This window comes from Euprymna scolopes, chromosome 7 (assembly GCF_053919585.1).
Source record: "Euprymna scolopes isolate OS-2025 chromosome 7, ASM5391958v1, whole genome shotgun sequence".
Taxonomy (NCBI): Eukaryota; Metazoa; Mollusca; class Cephalopoda; order Sepiida; family Sepiolidae; genus Euprymna; species Euprymna scolopes.
Window position 1 is genome coordinate 145,567,883 of NC_136488.1, and position 22,373 is coordinate 145,590,255.

Below are 22,373 nucleotides of genomic sequence, written 5' to 3' on the forward strand. Positions count from 1 at the left end.
TTCTTTTAATGGATACATGCACATAAATACGCTGCAATTCCTTAAAAATGGCATTTACTGCAGATCATTTGGAAACCATTAATTTCTGGTGATTTTCAGTGGCTTATTCCGATTCCTTGCATAAAAAATACACTTATGGTAAATTTCATTGCTTAATTTTGTTTTAAGATTTTTTTTTTTTTCCAGTAAAAGTGTTAAGTAAAATAAAAATAAAATGCATACGTTTTTAAAGAGGGAAAATATCCAAACGCGAGAAACAGAAATAGTTATAACTTAATTTTAATTAGATTTTAAAAATTTAAAGATTTTTTTCTTAGCTCATCAAGCTCTTTCTATGTATACCATATTGAAATATTGGAAGCTATTTCAATTTATTTTTGTAAATGAAATTTGTTAGTTTGAAGCAAAGTTTGAATCATCAGTTTAAATGACATTTGATTACCTGACCAGATAAGTGTAAGGTTAGGAATTATCTGCATTTTGTGTAAGGTTAGGAATTATCTGCATTTTACAGGTTAGGGCTAGTCTTTAAATAGACTTAAATAGGTTTTATGGCGTATCAACCCTTTTCGAGTTATTTAATGTAGAATCTAGTAATTTGGGGGAAGTCACCATGCTTCAAGATTTAAATTTATTCATGGAGTTTAGGTTTTATTTTGTATGTGAAAATTTGTTGACTTTTGCAAAGGAGGCAGGTGTTTGGTGCCTTTTAGGTCCGAAATTATCTTCAGACTAATTTGGTAGCACCAAATATTAGTAAATGGAGATTTTCTTTTTTAAGCTGAACCAATAATGAATCTTAATCGGTTCAGGTTACTATTTCAGACTAATATAGTATCTTTCAATGTCTAATTCAAGGGATGAGGAGTAGTGAAGTATCTGTTCTGCTGTCATGATACCATCTTCCCAAACATTACTTTCCTTTTTAAGAAGGATGGAGAGTGTAGTGTAATACATGTTCCTCAGTCATACTAGCAGACATGCGACTAAAAGAGCATTGTTTTTGCTAATTCGGGTAATTTTATATGGACTTAAAAACAATATTTTTTTTAAGCGAGACATGAAGCTGACCATTGAATGGTTTTCTGATGCAATTTGGTAAATGAATGATAAGCAACAACACTTGTAATGAAAGTTGCTAAAAGTTAAAATGGTTGCTGTTCATATTCAATTATGTCTGGAACAGCATCTAATAGTACACACAGATGTAACGAGGCTGCACGAAAAATGATTGTAAGTCTTAAGCTTCTTACTATAATCGCCATTTTTATGGAAAACAATTTAGAGTGAAGGGGAGATAACGTTTACAAGAAGTCCTGAGTTTTGTTACTTTTAAGTTTTGAATAGGTTTTTTAGAGTTTTAGGAAACTTCAAATTAAAAACGTACATAAACTAAAAATATATATATAATAAGCTATGGGATAAAGAATTACACCAATTAAGTTTCCAACCTCGAACTACAACTAAAAAGACGATCAAAATTAGAACGAAATGTGAAAAACGAAACATGAAAAAAACATTTAAAAGATGTAACAATGTAGTTGTCTATTTGGAATTCAATGAAGGATTGAAATGTAACAATGGTGATGATGTTGGTTAAGAGGTTTTGAATCCGTACAGACAATAATGATAGACTTGTTGAAGCTGACTTGTATCTGTAGCTGGAAAAAAAAAAAAAAAAAAAAAAAAAAAAAAAAAAAAAAAAAAAAAAAAATTATAAAAATCAGTAGAAACAAATCTGAAAGCCAATTCAGAAAAATAAAATGACTATTCATGAAATTCAAAAATTTATGAATTTAAATATATTTAATAGAAAACCTATATCCAGATTTCTAAATCAAATTTACTCTGTCATTAAAATTTGAACAAATATCACAAGTTGGGCTTTAAGAAAAAAAAAAAAAAAAAAAGTTTTCATTCCTAATTTTATAAATCATTTACTTACTATATAATCATGACAAGGGCAGCCATTTGGATAGCAAGAGTTTGAGATTGATGAGAAATACTTCAACACTTTGGAAAACCTCATTAATTTGCCCAATATTTAAAAATTGGGGACATTGGTCTTCTACATTTCAGTGCAGACCAATTAGTCTTGTGTCATGAGCAAGTGGCTTGTATCCAGGTTACAGAAATTTTCAATCACCTCAGCAAAAACAAGCTACTCAGTCACAAGAAATAAGATTTCAGCTCTGTGAGGTCTACAGCTAATGTAATGACTAACTTCACATAGGATCAGTTAACAGACAAGGGTTTCTTCAATAGCATTTAATTGCTGTATAATCATGACTGCGTCAGCTATATTTAGATAGTGGAATCCGGATATATTGGAGTTTGGGGTTGCATTCAATTTTTCTCACCTTAAAATTTATATGGTAAAGAAAATCTCTAGAAAGTTATTGGCAAGACAGATTTCAAAAACTAAATTAAAGCAATTATTTTGCTAACAGTATTTTTGGAAGAAATTGCAGATGAAATTAAAATCAATAGTATATGGTCAATTCAGAACTGAATTGACTAATTTCTTTCAACATTGTTGAAAAGTTTGTATTTCTTTCAACATTGTTGAAAAGTTTGTATAGAGAAAAACCTTGAAAGATGTACAAGATACAGGTTTTTGTCTATGCAAGTGATAACTGCCAACTCACGCAAACAAACACCATGTTTAGGTGTTGCTTGAAAACTTTATATTAAAAATAGAAACATTGTATTACACCATTATTTGCCTCTTCACGATTCTCAAATTTAGTCCCACAGACTAAGAAAAATCTTTTTTAGTGTTTTTTTTTTTTTTTTTTTTTTTTTTTTTTTTACACAAAAAGCAGGTGCTTTTGCAGAATAGCTATTTCAGAGCTGTGATGTACGTAGCTACTGCAAACAAACTTTTGCAAATTTAAGCATTTCGATTGACCAAAAGAGTGCAATGTTTTAATAGTTCCCTTGGATTTTTTTTTCACATTGCTGGTTATGGCAAAAGCAAACTAAATGAGGACTGAGGAGGATCAATTGGAATTAGGAACATTTATAAAATGTACTTGGCGTTGCCTGGTATTAAACCTGAAATTCCTATAAAAAAATTTTTAGTAAAAATAGAAAGAACCGGAGACATATGCATGCAAATATTTTCTAAACAGTTAACTTCTTGTAAGAAAAAAATACGAGCTAGGATTGAAACCAAAACCTAAAGACAGGTATTCAAGTATGATAACCATTAGGCCAGTTTAACAATCTTTAAAGTTTTCAAACCTACTTAACATAATGTGAAAGATTAGCACATGTGCAGTCATGAAACAGTTGATAAAGATAATCAGATAAACCTTCAACCAATTTTGACCCCTTAGCGTTTTTGTCCAAAATAAGAACCGATTAAAGGTTTATATATCTGAATACTATATGCCAAATTTCAAGACTGTAGGTCAAAAATTCAGCGAGTATATAGGTTGAGAAGTGTTCACACACTAGATGGCAAAGATAGTGGTAGGAAATGTGTGCATAACATTCATCTGAAAATGAGTACAAATAAAATGTGATGAAACTTCAGGTTTTCAAAATATTTGTCGATACAATTTATTGTTTGCACACTTCAAATTTTACAATTTGTTGTCAAAACTCTAGGAATCTGTTCAATTCTTTGAAGACCTTTTTACATCAGACTAAAATCATTGATAGCAATTTCAAGACTAACATTAACATTACAACATGAAATGTTCAAGAAAAGCGTAAACTACAACTTACGGTCAATGTTGAGCTTTTGTAGAATTTCTTTTGTCTGTGGCAGTTTGGACATGACTTCAATGAGATTAGTGGCTGCAACCTGAGGCAAGCGGATGTTGTGGTAGATGTAGATACGGTTGTTAAAGGTGGCATAAACAAAACAAGGAACATTTTTCTGAGGATTGATTGCGTAATGTCCTTTATTAAAATAAAAACGAATAGAAATACTTTAGTGGTGCGAGAAAAATATGCGCATTCAAATAAGGAGAAATTTTTTACCTGCACTTGAAGCGTTGCATATTAATTGAAAAGAGTGCATATATAAATGGATACGTTTGGAAGGTTAAACGTTTTTTTTTTTTTTTTTTTAAATGAAAAAGTTTAGATTTTTTTTGATTTTTTTTATTCAATTTTCACCCCAAACAAGGCACAGTCCCACTTTAGAGTATGGGGCTACTATCAGTGATGTAAGATGTAGGGATATTATGAAAGGAGATAAGTAGCAAGATATCTGTTCACATTACACTTTAACTTCTGCATGTCAGTACAGTTGCGAAAGCAGAATCCCGGAAGCGAGTTACAAAGTCTAGTTTAAAATGCAAAAGTCAAGTATCATGGTTCAATTATGCTCTAAACAAAAACATTCATTTTGAATGTAACCCCATCTTGAACATATTGTTGAATTTTTGTTTCTATTTATCTCCCTTCTACAGAAATAAGAGACAAGGTTAGGAGAGTGGGACTTGAAAAGCCAGTGCTCTAGAGGAAAAGCACTAGATGAAAAATTGCCTGAACTGCCCCTGTGCATCGAGTGATTAGCAATAAAATAATCACTTCTCAAAGCTAACATAAAGCCAGGGAAGGTGAGCCTCCTACAACTGCATTAGACCATACCTCAGGCCAACAGAACAAACCAGAATCCATCTGATTTTAGTATGAATAACTCCGAGGGTACAATGTTTTATATACGCATTATGATGACCGATACGGGACAAACATTGCCAAAATTTGTTGGCTCCAAGTACGATCCTAAACTCGTAGAGGATGTCAGCAGGTAAAAACATTTGATAGGATAATTGGAAGACAAACACATGAATATAATTACAATAGCATTATGTTAAATTGCTTATAACAAATGAACGGATAGGAAAAAGGTTTACGTTTAGGTGAAGTGATACCTAACATTTAATACATATATTGATCAAAAGTTCAGTATGCACTTTCTGTGCAACCAATCTGTTCTCCTTCAGAACTGAATCTGACAACCCTTTTTTTGATAAGTTGGATTGTTCAAAATTAAAAAAAAAAAAAAAAAAAAAAAAAGGGGCGTTTTTAGCACTGAAAGTCCCCTGGGACACAAACCAGAGTTTTGCCATGGTTACCCATACTGGATTTATATTAACAATGGGCTCCACATTCTGGCCAAGTTACAGAAAAATCTAATGGACGAATCAAAAGTTATGGGGCAAAACGTGTCATTTGACCTCTTAAGCCCCTGGGAACGCAACAGGAATTTTCGCAAAATTTTTTTTTTTTTTTTTTTTTTTTTTTTTTACTGTGCACATTTAATGAAATAGAATGTGACAAAATTTCAGGAAAAAACTAATGAACGATTATCTGGCAATCATCCAGACTAACAGACACGCCACTGAAAACAGGTCCCTCTCAGATAAATCAGGGGACCAATAAGTTTTAAAATGTTATCCAATATGGCTACCATGATTCACGCATGTTGAGCCATGGGAATCAAGTTTCCTTAGGTTTTTTTTATAAGATAAAATCAAAAAGATCAAAATTACCAACGGTAAAAGCAGCTACATTTTCTTCAAACTGGAAGCGCACAGCTTCCCGTTCATGATTTACGATGTAAGTTTGACCATCCCAAGAGCAACACACAACCTCTTCTGTACCATCACCCTGAAAACAGATTTAAACATTTCATTAACTATGAAGTTTCTAGAATTATAGACTTCATAAGAAAAAGTTCAATAAACATGACACTCGATACAGTTAAATCACACTTCACTTGCTGATAAAGCTATCGAAATTATACTAGAAAAGGATTTCATTAAACTACTTTTGGAAAGAAAAAATAAAATTTTAATTAAACTTCAAGTAGAAATAATGCAGCCCAACTAAAAAAAAATTGCCAATCAATTTGTAATTATTTCAATTTCTACTTTTGGTTGGTTTACAGATTTTAACAGCATATCAACCCTTTTCGGATTATTTATGCTGAATGCAGTAACTTTAGAAAAAGTTTAAAATTCAAGTTCTTTATATCTTCAAATATTCATGACGTTTAGTTTTTAAGGAAATGGTTTTTGTGGAATGCGATAGTTTTGATCGCTTTGTAAAAGAGGGGGGGGGGAACTTCAATATTTTTTGCATTTTTGCTGATGAAGCCAGTATCTTTAAACTGGCTTCATTTAGCAGCACCAGATTTACTAAAAAAAAAAAAAAAAAAAAAAAAAATCTGCCCTGTCCCCTAATCAGATAAGTTATTAATGTTGATCAGACAATTTACAAAATCAACCCATCAAGCCCCCATACACATTAATACCTGGTCATTGAAATTGTCACAAATCTATACTTGGTTGTCTTAGTACAGAATCTGTCTTCTATTGAGTGCACTGTTTGGCCAAGATCTGGCAAGACAAGGTAGGCAGCAGCAACATCTAAGGAAGATGTTTAGAATTGTTTCTTTCTACAACTTCCATTGATCGCAAAAAGCCTCCCTCACTGTAATGCGAGAAAGTGGGTGTGGGGGGTCCAAACTCTTGGAATAAGCTTATTCAGTAGTTTGAAAAGTAATTTTCAGTTTCTCCCAAGATGCACTGGCATCTTTGCATCATGTAAGGACGCGAAAAAAAAAAAAAAAAAAAAAAAAAAAAAAAAAAAAAAAAAAAAAAAAGGGGGGGGGGATATGTACTAAGCAAATCTAAACGTCATTCTAAAATGGTGAATTGCTTTAAGTGTTTATTACAAAAAGGTGATCATTAGACAATGTAATCGAAATTTATTTTCTATATAAAGCAAAATACTTTCGTAATACATTAGAATCAATATTTATTTGGCACATGCACTGCTACACAAGTCTAATATCCAATTCAGATTATATATAATTAAAAAGGGCTGGGAATGCAAAGATAAACTTAATTTTTTTTAAATTGGAATTGAAAACCAAGAATGTAATGAAAGATAAACTTACAGTGACATCAAGTTTGCTCAAAGCAAATAACTGGTGATCAACTTGCAAACTCCAGAGCAAGTTATTTTGGTCAACAAGCATTAATGAGCCTACAATGAAACATTTTCTGAATTATATTTTTTTAATTTAGATTTTGATAATTTCAAAATGTTTTAAATTAGTCGAATATCAAGTCCTTGAATAATACAAAGAACCAATTTAATTTTGTAACATAGCAAAATAAAAAATTACAAACCATTTAACGTAGCAAGAGCAAAATAAGTGCCTTTAGAAACTTCGCCAAATTTTGAAGGACAAATTCCACCAAGCATTTCTGTATAAACATTACTGTTTCCAGTTTGAGATGTCCCCAAGGATTCATATACAACATCTTGTCTAAAACAAAAAAATTTTTAATTATAAAAAAAAAAAAAAAAAAACTGATCACATTTGTATTACAGTACACATTTTATCAAATTTAGTAAAATTTGTGCAATCTCAACAGGTCATTGAGTACTGCGTGTTATTACAATTAGAGTCAAACTTTGAGAGAATAGAATTTTTGACAGCCGAGAGCATTCAAGTTCTGAATTTTTTTTTTAGATGAATGCATTTAGATTGGACAATTGTTCTCACCATGAGTTATCTGCACAATGTTTCAGTGACGAGTTCCGACAGTTTTTAGATTACAAAAAGATAATATTTCTAACACATTTTTTCATAAGCACTCTTGCATAAGATTTGATATGACTTAAGATCATTGTGATAAACATGGAGTCTTGCCCAAAAACATTTGATAAAAATAGTATATCTAATTTCAGAACCAATGTAAAAATAAAAGCAGTAATTTGGACATCTTAGTGAAAATGGTCTTTTGAAAAAAAAAAAAAAAAAAACTTGCATTCACTAAGAACATTATAAACCAATTTAATGGAAAATAAAGTTGCTGAAAAATATTTCACAACTCGACTAATTCGAAATCTGACCAATTTTCATATTTTTAGATGTTGACACATCTGGAAAAAAAATGCTAAAATAATCAAGATTCGATAATATATAAATGGTGTCCTTTCTAAAAAATTTTATTTTATAAAATGTTAATCTGAATGATGAAAAATTTTTCCTATTTTTTTTGAACCACTGTAAAAATTACATTGGATTTTTATTTTCCAATTAAGGAAAAAAATTCTCATCCAGAATTCCCACTGCATTATGATAATATCTGTATAATGTAATTAGATTACCTCAGAGGGTTGTTAAAAAAAATTGTAGGCATTACAAAAAAATTTCGTTTGAATTAGATTACCTCCCTTAGTTTTTGAAATAAAGGACACAATTGATTTTTATATTCAAGTGATTTTTTGGAATATATTTGTTTTGTCACAGGTAGACGTAGAGATTTTACTTTGTTTTAATAAAGGGAGAATCCTGGACAAAAAATGTTTAGTATTTTATTTATAGATTTGTGCTAATGACATTTTCTTTTTCAATGTAATGAATCAACTAAAATAGCTCATGAGATATCCAATCCATAGCCTTTAGTCCCTGGACGGGGCATGCACCATCAACAACTTTGTATATGCTTTGTAGTGAGTGGTTATTTTTTCAGGGAGAGGGTGCTGGCCCAATGCCCAACCTTCCCAGAAGGTACATACAGTGTGTAGCCTTCCCAAATAGGAAGGCATCTAGTACTGGCCAGGCTCAATGTTGCTTAACTTTGGTGATCTGGCAAGAACCGGTGTCTATGTGATTGCCATACCCTCGTGAAATATGCTAGTAGAAACAACTAGACAAATTCTGATTTTTCAGATCAAATTTAACATTCGGTGTAGCGTCCATTTTACATGCTGGCATAAGCCATAAAGTATATCTGTTGAATATTGCAATTGAGGGGGGGGGTCGTTTACTCTTCCACTGACCAAATTGAGGGTGGTGCATCAGAGCAAAAAAAAAAAAAAAAAAAAAAAAGTGAGCTTACTTCCACTCCGCATTCCTATAATCGAGCTAATCAACACCAGTTCCTACCCCTCACTAGGGTACTCAAAAACAATGATAGTTCATTGCATTCATAGATGGTGTTATTCACAAGTTTAACACCTATTTCTTCAGCTTGGTCACCACCATTTTTCACATGCCTTCAAATAGGTGTTCTTGAATCTTGGAATCTTTACACCAAGAAATTAATCATAGATTAATGGCAATACAAACGAGGACACGAGGGAAATAGGAAAAGCATATTTAATGCTTATCTAGAAGCACATAAAATTAGAAGTCTTTACAATGTATGTACTAGTCTCAAAATAAATTAAAAACTCCTGTAAATTGATCAAGTAGCATTTGTTTTGTTTTTTTAAGAAAATAAAATTTTATTAAGTGAGACCGGGGCTGGGAGAAACCAGCTTGGTTTAGAATATGTAAAAATTCAATTTGACTGGAGAGTTTTCAAAATAACTAAATTGTTAAAAATCAAATTGATTTTCTTGGTAAAGACTACTTTATTTACATGATTTATGGTATAGAATCTCATTTCTGTACAAAGATTTTTCTTGTATTTGTTTTAAGTGTAATTCTAAAGAAGCACTGCATATTTAAGTAAACAGGTCTTGGCAGCAAAAGATTAGTTTATACCAATGTAAAAATCAGAATAGAAAAAAGGCAAAGATGACATTTGATCGACCTCACTGATATGATCCGAGTCATGGTCTTTTCTATAAATATTATGGCAGGTGTTCTTTATCGTTGTATCTACTCCCTACTTTTGTTCCCGCTTGTTTAACCGTCTAGTGAACTCCATCAATTCACACGTTTGATATATCAATACAGTTTCCTGTTCTAGTAGTTTCTTTTGAACTACAAACTTGTGGAACTTTTCCTGCTGACCGTTTTTCCTCTATTTATAATCTTTGTCTTTTCAAGATCATGGTTTTGAAACATCTGTCTTTTTGATAATCATCCTTCGTTCTTGTTAGCTCCTTACATCAAGTGGCTTCATGCCTTGTCTACATCATTTTCAATGAAAATGAGAAAGAGAAAAAAAAAAAAAAAAAAAATCATTACCTTTCAGCTGCAGCACCTGCATTATTCTCAGATGGAAGTTGAAGACGAGCATATGTACTTCCTGGCTGAGCCACTAACAACTCTGGCTTATTCTCAGGAGACATGTTCACAGTGATGGAACCGATCTAATCAAAAGAAAATAGGTATTACAAAAAAAGGAAAAACAATCTGCAAAGTGCTGCTCCCTCGATTTCAAATACGCGTTTAAACAAATGTAAGAAAATTATCAGATTTAAATGAAGTAGTTTTTTTGGACCATTCTTATTTGGAGCATGATTATCAAAATGTTGATGTAGCATCCAACCTTCTGCAGTGTATCATGTCAAACTGAAATCTACAGAATTTCAGACAGAATGCATGGTAATAGCAAGTTCTCATTCCATCAATGACGACCGGAAATTTATTAATATTTGTATTACTAGAACCACCTGACCCGAGGATTGAACCTTCAACTTCCAGAAGAAAGCATGGTAGTAGGCAATCTTATACCTCGGGAGATAATGACATGTGCTTTGGGGTTTCAGATGGTCTTTGGGCATCTTCAGGTGTGGCTCTGGAGCCCTATCTGGGAATGGCAGTCTCTGCTGCCTTTTGGTGCTGCTTTCTGCATCATCTGTCTTCCAGCATCAAATTTGTTGTCCTCTCCCCTCTCTTAGTACTTCATCTGTTATGCCACAAATCCTTGTAAACCTTCGTTTTCAGCATTTTTTTTTTTATTCTTGATATTTTCAAATACTTGATGTAAATTTGTTTTGTGGTTTGTATTTACAGCACATTTGGTTTGGTTCATAGCTTTGTTCTTTTTATCAACGTTTAGAGACACTCTTATAGCTAACATACTTTCTAATTTCTGGCGTAGTGCTACCAGGAGTGTTGAGAAGGTAAATCAGTTCCTTCACTTATTGCTCTTCAGCATTTCTATTGTGAAGAGATTTATTGAAAGAAAAGACATTGAAAAAAAATACAATAAAAATTATACAGATAACACTATTAGTCTTTATTTGCACTTTTACTAAAAGTTTTTATTTCGACATTTTATAATGAAGGTTTCTGAAATTATAAAAATGTTTTCATAAGTTTTATATAAATATGTTTAGAGATATAAAATTAAAATATTGGAGAGAAAAAAATGCACAGGGGGGGGGGGAGATAGGCAACACGGAAAAAAAAAAAAATAAAAATAAAAAAAAACGCAAAGAAATCAACTTTCCTCGTTACTGCTACACCGGAAATTAGGAATTACATTAGCTGACTATAACCAAGGCAGGATCATGTAAAGTGTAATATAGTATGGGAGGGAGGGTGTTCTTCGATCAGAGTCAGTATTACTATTAGATCAGTTATTGATATACAACTTGACATCGTCAAACAGAATCAAATTTATAAGATTATTAAAACAAGGTTTCTTATGATAGACCTATTTTTAAAAAATTATGCACCGATTGTCAGCAATCTATTTGATTGCTTCATAAGTGGATGACATGAGCTATATTTAGTTTTATGCAAAAAGGGTGATAAAAAGAGGGTTGAATCACTTCCTGGCAATTGATTCCTGATTTGTGAAGTTTTAATAGGTATTAGACATCAACTGTCTACAATTTACAGTATTTTAAAGCCTTTAATTGGCATAATGTAGGTACACGCTCATCTGAAAATTCAAATATTTCAGATTGGCATTAAATTGATCCATAGTCATTGGTTAGCAAGATTCGATTTTTTTTTTACAGTTAAGCCTTACAGTTTCTAAAATCAAAATCCTGTACTGGATCTTCAAAATTGAATAAGGATTCTAGTAATAAATAATAGAAGCATTATTTCTCGATTCTAATCTTTTAAAGGATATGAAAGTGGTACAAAATTGTTCAAAGAATTCATTCACCTGGAATACTTTTCAGTCTCAAACCTATTAAAATCATAAGTATATCAGGAATAAAAGTCCAAGGATCAACCTCCGGAGGTACACCTCCATTTATGTAATGTTTAGACATACAACCATTGAGGAAACTCTGGATTCTAATTTAATAAGGATTTAATTAAGTATTCATCCAGTAATACCATAGGATCTGATTTTCATAAGACCATGCCATACCCTGTAAAAAGCCTTAGATATATCTCAGTCTGTTCGCTATCCAGTGCATGGTATATATGTTTACAGATTAGTTAGAATATCTGCAGTAGAACTAACCTGCCTAAATCCATAGTAATGGTCAGAAGTTTAGCAACTGTAAGCTGGTAGAGTAGAGCCTGATTAATTATGAACTCAAAGAGTTCATTTAATGGGTCAGTTCTTTCAGAATTCTTGTAAACGAGTACCACAGAAGCAGTTTTCTAGCAGTCAGACAAGCATGATTCATTAAGGCATTTGGAGAGAATTAGAGCAACCTCAGCGGAGCATTTTTTAATAGTACAGCCAGGATGACATCGGGTCCACATGCTTTTGAGTTGTCCAGGTTTATGATGTCATGTACTTGAAGGGGTGATTTTCAGATCATCTAGTGTGGTGTCTGTCCACAAAGGAAAAATCTGGGAGGGAGTGGTTTGCTGAGGCTAAAGTAGAGTTTGAGGCAAACATGTTAGCTTTCTCAGTTGCCATGCAAACAGCCTCATGATTGTTGGATAGTGCAGGAATTGTTGATTGCACATTTACTTGGAGAAAAAAAAAAAAAAAAAAAAAAAAAAAAAAAAAAATTTAAGTCTAGGATTTATCATTCACTGACAGTAGCTGAACAAAGATTGTCTAAGCAGCCATGTCAGCATTCCCCAGTAGGAGCTCCTTAGATGATTAGCCTGAAACTGCCTCCTTCTCAAAAGGCAAGAAGATAAAGCCCGAGAAAATTAACTTCCTAGATTTACACAGGACTATACTTCAGACAGAACTAGAGACACCAAGAGGTTACCAGTTTGGGTTCATTAATGACCACTCCAAAGGGCGACTTGAAGGGACTCGTAAAATAGCACATTAAATAAGTGCATCAATTAGTCAATTTATAACTGAACATTTAAGTGATTTGAGGTTTAAGAACCCTACCGCAGTCAATATATGACTTCAGATCAATTTTCATAGGTTTCCTGTTCCTGCCTCCTTTACATGGTGCCTCCAACCTCCATTGGGTCTTTCATAACGTCATCTCTTTGTAATCAATAACATTTCTTCAGTAAGAGCTATCTATGGCAACATGCAAGCTGTTATTTATCTAGATATACTTACTTGCCCATTTAACTGCCATTTTTCTATCTGGGTTAAATGACCAGGGGATTCTTCAGACAACTCAGAAGCATCATCCCATCGGAATAGACGTACAGTGCGATCTGAATAACCCACTACAACTTCAATGCGACCATCGCCATCTGAAAAAAAAAAAAAAAAAAACTTGTGAGCATTCAGTAAATCTGTCACACAAATCGATACAATGAGTATAACATGATAGCCTTTTACATAGCATTTTTTTTATTCTTTCATACCAAACAAGGCATATTGTCATTTGAAGTGGCAAGGGCTATTATTTGGGATCATATCTAATTGGGGGGGGGGGGCAATTTGGAGTTAAGAGGCAGGATATTTGTTCACATTACATTTAAACTTTGCAAGTTAATACAATCAGGGAAACAGATGCAGAATTCCAGAGCCTAGCAGTATAAAGAAACTATTAGAACAGAAGCATAACATGGAACAGGCAGAGGAAGAGAAATAAATACTTTATTTCATAAGACTTAAATTTGACAAATATCAAGACTGTCGAGTTTCATTATAAGTAGGAAGGGGGAGGAATACTAACCTACATCAGCTAGGAGCATCAGTTTGCTGTTAGCTGGCAGATACTCTGTAAAAGTTGGTCGCAACGAAGTAGGACCATCATCTTCAACCTCAGCAAAAGGGGCCTAAAAACAGAAAATGCATTTTTCAAAGTTTTGTTTGAAAGTGTAGGTAAGTAGAACACAAAAGCTTAAAGTATAGTCTCAAAACATTCGTACATCTTGAGAAATATAAAAATTGTATTCAGACACAAAAATAAGTTCAGATATGAATTTCTGAAAGTTGCTGATGAAGCATTGCATATTACTAACAGACGCATGCAACATCGATAGAGTAAACATACTGCGTTTCTAGTCCTGAGCTCTATAATATTTTAGGAATTGATATTTGAGAATTGCTATATATTTTTTTCCAGTATTTAGTTTAAGTGCTCAATACAGGAGTACAGCTCAATAGTAGGTTATGAAAATATATAGTAATTAAGCTACAGATTCTGCATTTTATACATGTGAAAAATTGTCGAGTTAAATTATAGCAGGTTCCAGTGGTGTTTGCGTTTGTCAAATAGCCATACACTGCAGTTTATGGATAATGGACAAACGCAAAAAAAGTTATATAAACATGGCGACTTCAAAGCATGTTAATCAGTAGATTAATGTGTCAATGTTATGCCATAAGGCTATGCTAAATACAAATTAAGGTGTGTATGTGCATTGAAAAGAGTGAAAAAAGCTGTTGTCCTCCATAAGGGAGGAAGCTCCATGGGGGAGGGGGGGGATTGTACAGGTGGGAATTTTCACCAGGTGAAAGGAAACTGCATCATTGGTTATCACCAGGGCTATAACAGCATATTCTTTTCATTGTTTTGAAAAGTATATATCCGATACCCGAGAATTAAAAAAAAAAAAAAAAAGGAAAGAATGCTATTTTCATAGCCCTAGTTATCACAATATTACTGCCGCATCCCAATCTGAAATGGGAATCAAGAATCTTATGAGAGATAAGCCGAAGAATACTAGTAAACACACAGATTAATAGTAAAGAGGAACTTCAACTGATGTATTTGGTCACGTGGGATGAAGTGATTGAAAATCGGAAGCTTAACAACTGACTGGCAACTATTACAGAAAAGCTGGACAGAATTATTTTCTGTCTTCAGCGGAATCTGAAGCAATGATAGCAGCTGAAGAGTTCCTTTTGAAAAAGTTTACATTTGCTTATTTTTTTTAATTTGCATTTAATATGGTTACATGACAAACAGTGATCTAACAAGAATTGGTGTGTCAAAGTTAAGAGATTGGTTCTGGCCAGTACCAGATGGGCAACCATTTGGTATTAGGCACTGCATGCATTCAGGTATGTATAATACTTCAAGGAGAGTAACACTCACATATTGCAGTTCCATTTCATCCTTAGGCTAGGTATAGAATCCGTTAGTTTTTTTTTTATATTTTGGTTGATTGTTTTATGGAATCTCAACCCTTTTTAGGTTATTTAATGCCAAATCCAATGATTTTGAAGAAAATTTTTTTATAGAGTATATTTGTTTTAAGCCAGTTTCTATTTAACCCATAGTTGGAACCCTAACAGGTACTACCAGTCCGAGTCAGAGTGGACCTGGGAGCAATGGCAATTAAAGGGTGGCTTCACACTTCCCAAAGCACGCAAGCTGGGGCCTCACCATCAGATATAGTTTAAGGTCATATCCAGGACCTTGATATTTTGGAGGGTTATCATACATGGAACAAGGGTAAACGAAGTTCCTCAGCCATGGTAAAGGCAATACATCAAGGAAGAGAGCGGGAGAGTTAAAAAAACAAAACTAGAGAGCTTGTTGACCCTGTATGGCACTAATGGTGTGACAGGAGCACTGGTTTAACTGAAGATGGTAAAAAAAAAAAAGTTAAATCTAATTCCCCCCACTCTCCTCCTCAAAGACTCACATTTAAAATATTGTAGTTTTATTAACAAGTTTATTTTTTTTGATCAGGAGATTCTTTGGACTCGTAAAATGATAGGTGTCATCCACAGACAAACTGGTTTGCTGTGTCACAGCACTTCAGTGCTGTGAGACTAACACCCATCCCAAGCCAGAAATCGAACCAACAACAGTACGTCCAAGTAAAGAGATCAATGCTCAGAAATCATGTCTCCAATGTCTTAGTATAAACATTGGTCACTACTTTTAAAGTGCTCCATGGAAATGGAAATGGCACTAATCCTATACAGGTTTAACCGGCTTCCTCCAAAAAGAGGAAGGTCTATGGAAATAAGAAATTTAGAAGTGGTCCCAGTTGCATGTATATCCCAGATAGGGAAGGTGACATTAGGATTTTACAACTCTTGCAGGGAAGTATCAAGATCCTACATACAGCGCCTGGAATACCCAAATTGGTCATCCATCTAGTGCTGACCAGGCTCAACGTTGCTCGACTTCAGCTAACTAATTACTATTTCATGTATTTATACCCATTTAGCTAGATTCATTGCTAGAAGGAAACATGGATGACTAGCTTAACTTTAATATTTAATTACTTTAAAATCACAACGACAATTTGTTTGTCTTATTGCGAATTACAAATTAATTTTAGAGTAAATTGTAGTTTTATTATGAGTATAAATAAAGTAAAATACGTACCCCACTTGATTCAGATTTTACATCAAAAATGTAACACCAACCTTTGGCAGTTAAACAAACCAACAAATTCTGAAATGAAATCACATACACTTAATAAATGCAAGTAATTTAGTTAAACCTACAGATCTATATTAGAAAAATCAGTCTATAAGCCTTAATTATAAATTAGATTAATACCATAAATTTTCTAAAAAGAAACATTTAGGAATCCAATTTTAATTAGCGACAAGCAATTGTGATTTTATAATTTAATTTAAAACCATTATAGATGTACTGTATAAATCTGGTTACTACAGAATAAAAATTCTCACTTTAAATGTTTTGCTTTAAATGGAAGTAATTGTTGGAATTAAAAATGAAACTTTTAAATAGGAGTTTTGTAAAGATGTGATCATTTGAAAATATTAATATTTTAAGTCATTTTAAAATTTTTTTTTTTTTTTTTTCCAAAACTTCCTTGGTAATAACCTTTTGAAAAAGATGTTGCTAGCTTTATTTTATTGTGGTCTTAGAGAAATCAGCCCATTGTGGAAGAAAAAAAAAAAAGTCTGGTGCTGACACTTGTTGCAAGTCTGAAAACAATGTGTAATCATTTAAAATATTTCCTAACATTTGTTTTTCTAAGAGTTTAAAACCAACCTTATGAAGGTTTTCAAAAGATACAACCAAACTCATGCTAAACCAATCTTCAGACTGATAACTGCTAACACTGAATCATTTTCTTTCCAAAGCGCGCAACTTTTCAGGGTTAATACAAAAAAAAAAAAAAAAAAAAAAAAAAAAAAAAAATGAAGAGTCAATTTTCTTTGAAAACTGACTTGCATTAAAAGTGTCAAAGATTTTAATTTAAAATATTACACAACATTTTGGTTTTCTAATTTCAAATTAAAAGTTATATAGCTTGGAGTTGAATGACAATGTAAAAGATTTGAGCAAATCTCATTTTTATTAAGAGTTCCTTAGTTTTCTAGAATCAAGGACATAATTGAAGTAGCGCTACTTTTTTTTTTTAGATCAAATAAACTCAAAATCAAGCATTATTGAAAGGAGCATAAAAACAAACTATCTTTACTTTTTTAAAATCAGCCCATTAGAATTGGAGTTATGACCAGAATATATATATATATATATATATATATATAAAAAATCTTAAAATCTTTTTTCAAGTGTTATGAAATTGAACATAACATGATGGTTCAATTGGCTTTATTTACGACCATCTCACTTGGTATTAGCATATTTCAGTTTCGCTTTAAGTAGAAACATAACTGCTAAGAAAAATGGTATGTAATGCTTTATCATAGGAAGTATTATGGACATTATCATTTGTCATTACCATATGAAAAATCCAAGATGGTGACCACAATATGATTCAAAGAAATTAAAATATGGCTTGTAGCATATCAAATTAAAAGATTCTGTACAGATTGCAATTGTTTAAGTATTGCAAACTAATTAAGATAATTAAATTTTAACGGCTTCAAATTGCCGCAACAATTATCGGGTGGATTTCTATCACTATTTTGTATAATTTATTACTTTTATGTCATTGTCGAGACTTCAAGAGACATTACGTCCATTTTGTTCAAGTAAGTTTTATCGTGAATTCAGTTATTCAAGTTTTATTTTGATAGATGTAGGAGAAATGTACTTATTACCGATTTAAAGACTGAGGGTCAAATTAAGTAGCAGCGTGTACCTTGTCCAGTGCTAAACATTACGGTGTCTGGTATTGCTAATTGAAGAGAGTTGTAGAAAGTGAACTGGGGGGGGGGAGACAACTATGTAGAAATTAACATGAACATTTACCTTCCCATTGTTACAGATGTCACCGACTTTTACACAGCTGATCTGAAAGAAAATTTAACAGGTTTTAGAAGGGCAAAAAGTATTTATCAAGACACTATTACTCAATTTTGAAAACCGTGAAAATGTTAGTTTAAGATTAAATACAGCAAGGTGCAAAATAAATAAAATGGGAAAATTGTCAAATATTTCTTTAACCCACCATGGCCCATTTTTAACACTAAAAAGGAACAATAGAAAAATAAGAGTATTTGTGCAAAATAATGGAATCTGAACGACTTCAAATACATTTGTAGTTTATATTTGCTATGAAAATTTAGAAAATTAGTTTTAAAATCAATTTTTTTCTTACTAAGTTAATTTAGGTGATCCACCCAAAGAATACATTGCAAAAATTTAAAACCCAAATCTGTAAACCTGATATTTACCATTCCTAGACCAGAGCATCTTTTCCAGGGGCTAGATTCCTTGCCTTTGTAGACAGACAAAGTACCTTCAATATTTCCAACTGCCAATTCATTGCCCTGCAAAGAAAATTTACAAGCAGAAATCAGATTCAAATTATTCACTAATTTAAATTTTCCATATTTTAAAAGATTTTTATTCATGTATTCTTTCCACCTCAACATTCACCTTTAAAATATAGGTTTTCAGGTATGCTGAAAACTAATATTGCATTTAAATTTGGTGCGGAAAAGTAATTGGCACTTAAGCATGACGAAGCCATGGTCATTATTTGGTTTGTTTTCAAATAAAGGTGACAGGGAGTGGTTCTCGGTCGAACATGGCAGATAAACAATAAAACCCACAACATATTATAAAAAGGTATCAATTTAAAACATTGAAGTAAAAAAAAAAAACTCACCATAAATAAGTTTTTACAGTGACAATTTTACTGTAATTCAAAAACGTTTTAAACTTTTCTTCAGTGAAGGGATGTGATTTTGTTGCTAAGTGAGTTTGTCAGGGATATGCATGTCAAGGGGGCACAAGTGCAAGGAGTTCAGAGCATATTTCGTTAAAATACTTGTAAAACAGGCACAGATGCAACATTGCAGTGATGGGACAGGGGTTGAAGCCTAGTTGACAAAGTGGGACCTATTAGATTGGAGACCATTTTTTGGACCCAATCCAAGAGGGAAAGACTAGTGGTAGATGCACCAACCTAGATGTGACAATACTCCATGCATGGGCGAATGGTAGCCTTGTAGAGGTACAGGATACTCTTAGGCAAGAGTTCTCTAGCATAATAGAGGCAGCCTTCAAGGTCCTTAATGTATTTGTTCCAGTTAATATTTCAGGTGAAAATTAAGCTGAGAAGTTTAAGAGAATTATCAGGTAGGGAGTCATTAGTCATGGATATCGGTTGGAGAAAGCTTCTTGTAATTGTTAGAAGTTTAGCCTTACTAGCATTAAATGTTATCCATTTAAGTCTCCAACCACGGTGTGAAGGGTCATTTTCTAAGGATTCAGCCATTGTCTTGGATCTGTGTACATCCGTTCTTCCCTCATGAATGTTAGAGGGAAGTTTCAAATATACCCATCTCAGACAATATTATCGGGGAGGTCATTGACGAATATCAGGAATTTGAGTGGTCCAAGGATCGACCCTTAAGGCACTCCCGGATTAATGTTATGCTGCTTGGATGAACGTCCATTAACAACAATCTGGATGGTCCTACTGTCTAAGGATCTAATATTAATATTCGTCCAGTTATACCGTAGGATTTGGTTTTCATTAACAGCACTTTTTTTTTTTTTTTTTTTTTTTTTAACAGGCATCACCACATTATCAAGGCCAAGAGGCCAATCAAGGATAAGGGTTAAAGAGTGTACAGTAGAAATTGGACAATATAGTAATCATTAGTAATGAAAATTTGGTAAATTTGATAACTTATATGGAACGGCTCATCAAGAACTTATTTACGTTAGACTTGAAGACAGCCATATTGTAGTCAGCCGGAAAGCAGGGAAACGGAAGACAATTCCACAGGCGTGCAGTTCTTAGAAAGAAGCTTTGTTCATGGAATCTACGTTTAGGTTTAGGCACAGATAAAGAGTGGGGGGGGGGAATTATTGATAGTGTTTACAGCTAGACGAGTGTTTCTTGTGAAAGTTTGGCGAGAGAGGACCATAGATTGAAGCTCAGTCGAACACTTTCCATGAAAATAACGATACATCAGAAACAAACTCGCAACATCTCTTCTGTGAGACAGAGGTTGCAAGGAAGAGAAAAGGACATCTACGAGGCTACGAAGTCTATTTTGAACTCTATCAAGGCAGTCATGCCAGACTGTTAAAGGCTTTGGACATATCAACTTCACCCGCCTTATCCAGTGCATGCGTTCAGAGATAACTTAAATCTCTGCAGTAGAACTACATTGCCTAAATTTAGAAAAATGTATCAAAATCTCTTATAAAATAGTTACTGCCCTTGGTGAAAACCAAAATAATGGCCATGGCATGCATAAGTAGCAAATAGTTTTCTGGTTACTAAGACCTTTATTATCCAATGTAATACATTAGGTTTTTACTGGTGGCCATGTTTTTCCTCGCTGAACAAGTACTAATAATGCGCATGCGTGTTAGTAAACACCCCTTCTCCCCATGACGCCACTGATAATATTGGGGGGGGGGGTACTTATGTATTTTTGGTACCGTGCTGAATTATCATTTCGAAAGCCATTCTTAACATGGGGAGGAGGCATTTTGTAACTATTCTGTGCTTCCACCTAACAAATTATGGTACTAGAGCACTTATTGATCCGTGCACGGACCGTGCCGACATAACGTTATTTAGAGAGCCATTTATAACATGGGGAGGATGTTTTGTAGTTATTCTGTACCTTAAATTCACAATTTACTAAAAACAGACAAAACTTTAAACTTGAAAATCCGGGTTTGTATTACTGTACACAGATTCGAAAATGTAAAATCAAATGTTATCAAAGGCAAGATAAGTTACTTTACTACCAAACTGGATATATTTTGTGTTTTTATTCAATGTAACATGTTTATTCAGCTCGAAAACCATACAGTGTTTATGTATTGGAAAATTCAAAATGGCGCCTCCACCTCACTCCCTCTTTAACACGGTAAGTTTGGGAAAAGGTGTTATAAATAAAAAAAACGGTAAAACTATACAAACACCGTGACAGCGAATTAACCCTACCCCTAACCCCAACCCTAACCCTGTCACGGTGTTTGTATAATAATACCAAAAAAAAATATACAAAATACTATTAAAAACCCGCCGAATATATGTCAACCTATGTCACGGTAACAGGATTTTATCTGGGTTTTTATTTATAACACCTTTTCCCAAACTTACCGTGTTAAAGAGAGAATCAGACGCCATCTTGAATTTTCCAATACATCGGTAAACACTGTTTTCGAGCTGAATAAACATGTTACACTGAATAAAAAACACGAAAAATATATCCAGTTAGGTAGAAAAGTAACTTATCTTGCCTTTGATAACATTTGTTATTTGTTTGGCAACTTTTTCGAATATGTGTACAGTAATACAAACCCGAAAATCCTATTTAAAAAAATAACGCGGATCAATAAATGCATTAGTTAATTACTATAAATTTAAACATATCGTAAAAAAAAACTTTAATTTAACCTGGAAAAAAAAAAAAAAACTATTTTAAAATAGCGCGGTCGCGGTACATAAGCATAAATAAAATAGATAAAATAGAAAAGTCCTAATATCCAGAAACTACTTGTCTGGCCAAATTTGAATGGGATATTCGTTTTCAGCAAACCCGAAAACCTTAAAGCTCGTCATTTTAAAAGGTGAGTGTTTAGTTGCCATTAAAGTTTAAGTTAAATTAAAATTAAAATCGATTATCCAAATTGAGGAGGGGGGGGGGTAAAGTACAAATTATCGTGTTTTTCTTAAACAAATAAATGCAGACGATTAATAATGTTCTTCTTACCCCATCATTGTCAATATCTCCAAGTGCAATGGCATCATTTAATAAATTCTTCGAAAAATCCAATTCAATTCGCTCAACGAAAGAAACAGCCCTCATAGTAAAACCTACAATTCTGAGTTTTCTGTGTGTACACACAACCGGTGTTGAGCGTAAATTTATACTGTGAAAATAAGTCCGACACACACGAAAAATCATTTAAGCAAATTATAACTATTAAATATTTATATTTTTTTAATTAATGTTTTTAATTTTATTTGTATGGATAACTAT

General features: G+C 32.9%; 1 protein-coding gene across 2 annotated transcripts; it reads right to left on the minus strand.

Moving 5' to 3' along the window:
* Positions 1-370: 370 nt before the first annotated feature.
* LOC145280028 (KICSTOR complex protein ITFG2-like) lies at positions 371-22,262 on the minus strand. Of its 2 annotated transcripts, none has more exons than XM_080131687.1 (12): positions 22,104-22,262; positions 18,588-18,683; positions 18,163-18,204; positions 16,354-16,422; positions 13,738-13,840; positions 13,170-13,309; positions 9,962-10,086; positions 7,161-7,300; positions 6,926-7,014; positions 5,514-5,631; positions 3,736-3,912; positions 371-1,661 (listed from the first exon to the last, which is right to left on the minus strand). In XM_080131687.1, the coding sequence occupies exons 1-12, from the start codon at positions 22,197-22,199 to the stop codon at positions 1,597-1,599; spliced, it is 1,260 nt and encodes a 419-aa protein (XP_079987813.1). In that variant the 5' UTR covers positions 22,200-22,262; the 3' UTR covers positions 371-1,596. The 2 variants fall into 2 exon arrangements, with proteins under 2 accessions (XP_079987813.1, XP_079987814.1); XM_080131688.1 differs by having other exon boundaries at positions 1,457-1,655; positions 22,104-22,257.
* Between the last annotated feature and the right edge of the window lie 111 nt (positions 22,263-22,373).

Bases quoted from the DNA above. Each gene is read 5' to 3' on its own strand.
- LOC145280028 (XM_080131687.1), bottom strand. From the start codon at position 22,199: ATGAGGGCTGTTTCTTTCGTTGAGCGAATTGAATTGGATTTTTCGAAG. The intron at 3,913-5,513 runs GTAATTTTGATC...ATTTTAATAAAG, and splicing joins TGTAGCTGCTTTTACCGTTG to GACATTACGCAATCAATCCT. The intron at 1,662-3,735 runs GTAAGTTGTAGT...TTTTTTTTCCAG, and splicing joins ACAAAAGCTCAACATTGACC to CTACAGATACAAGTCAGCTT.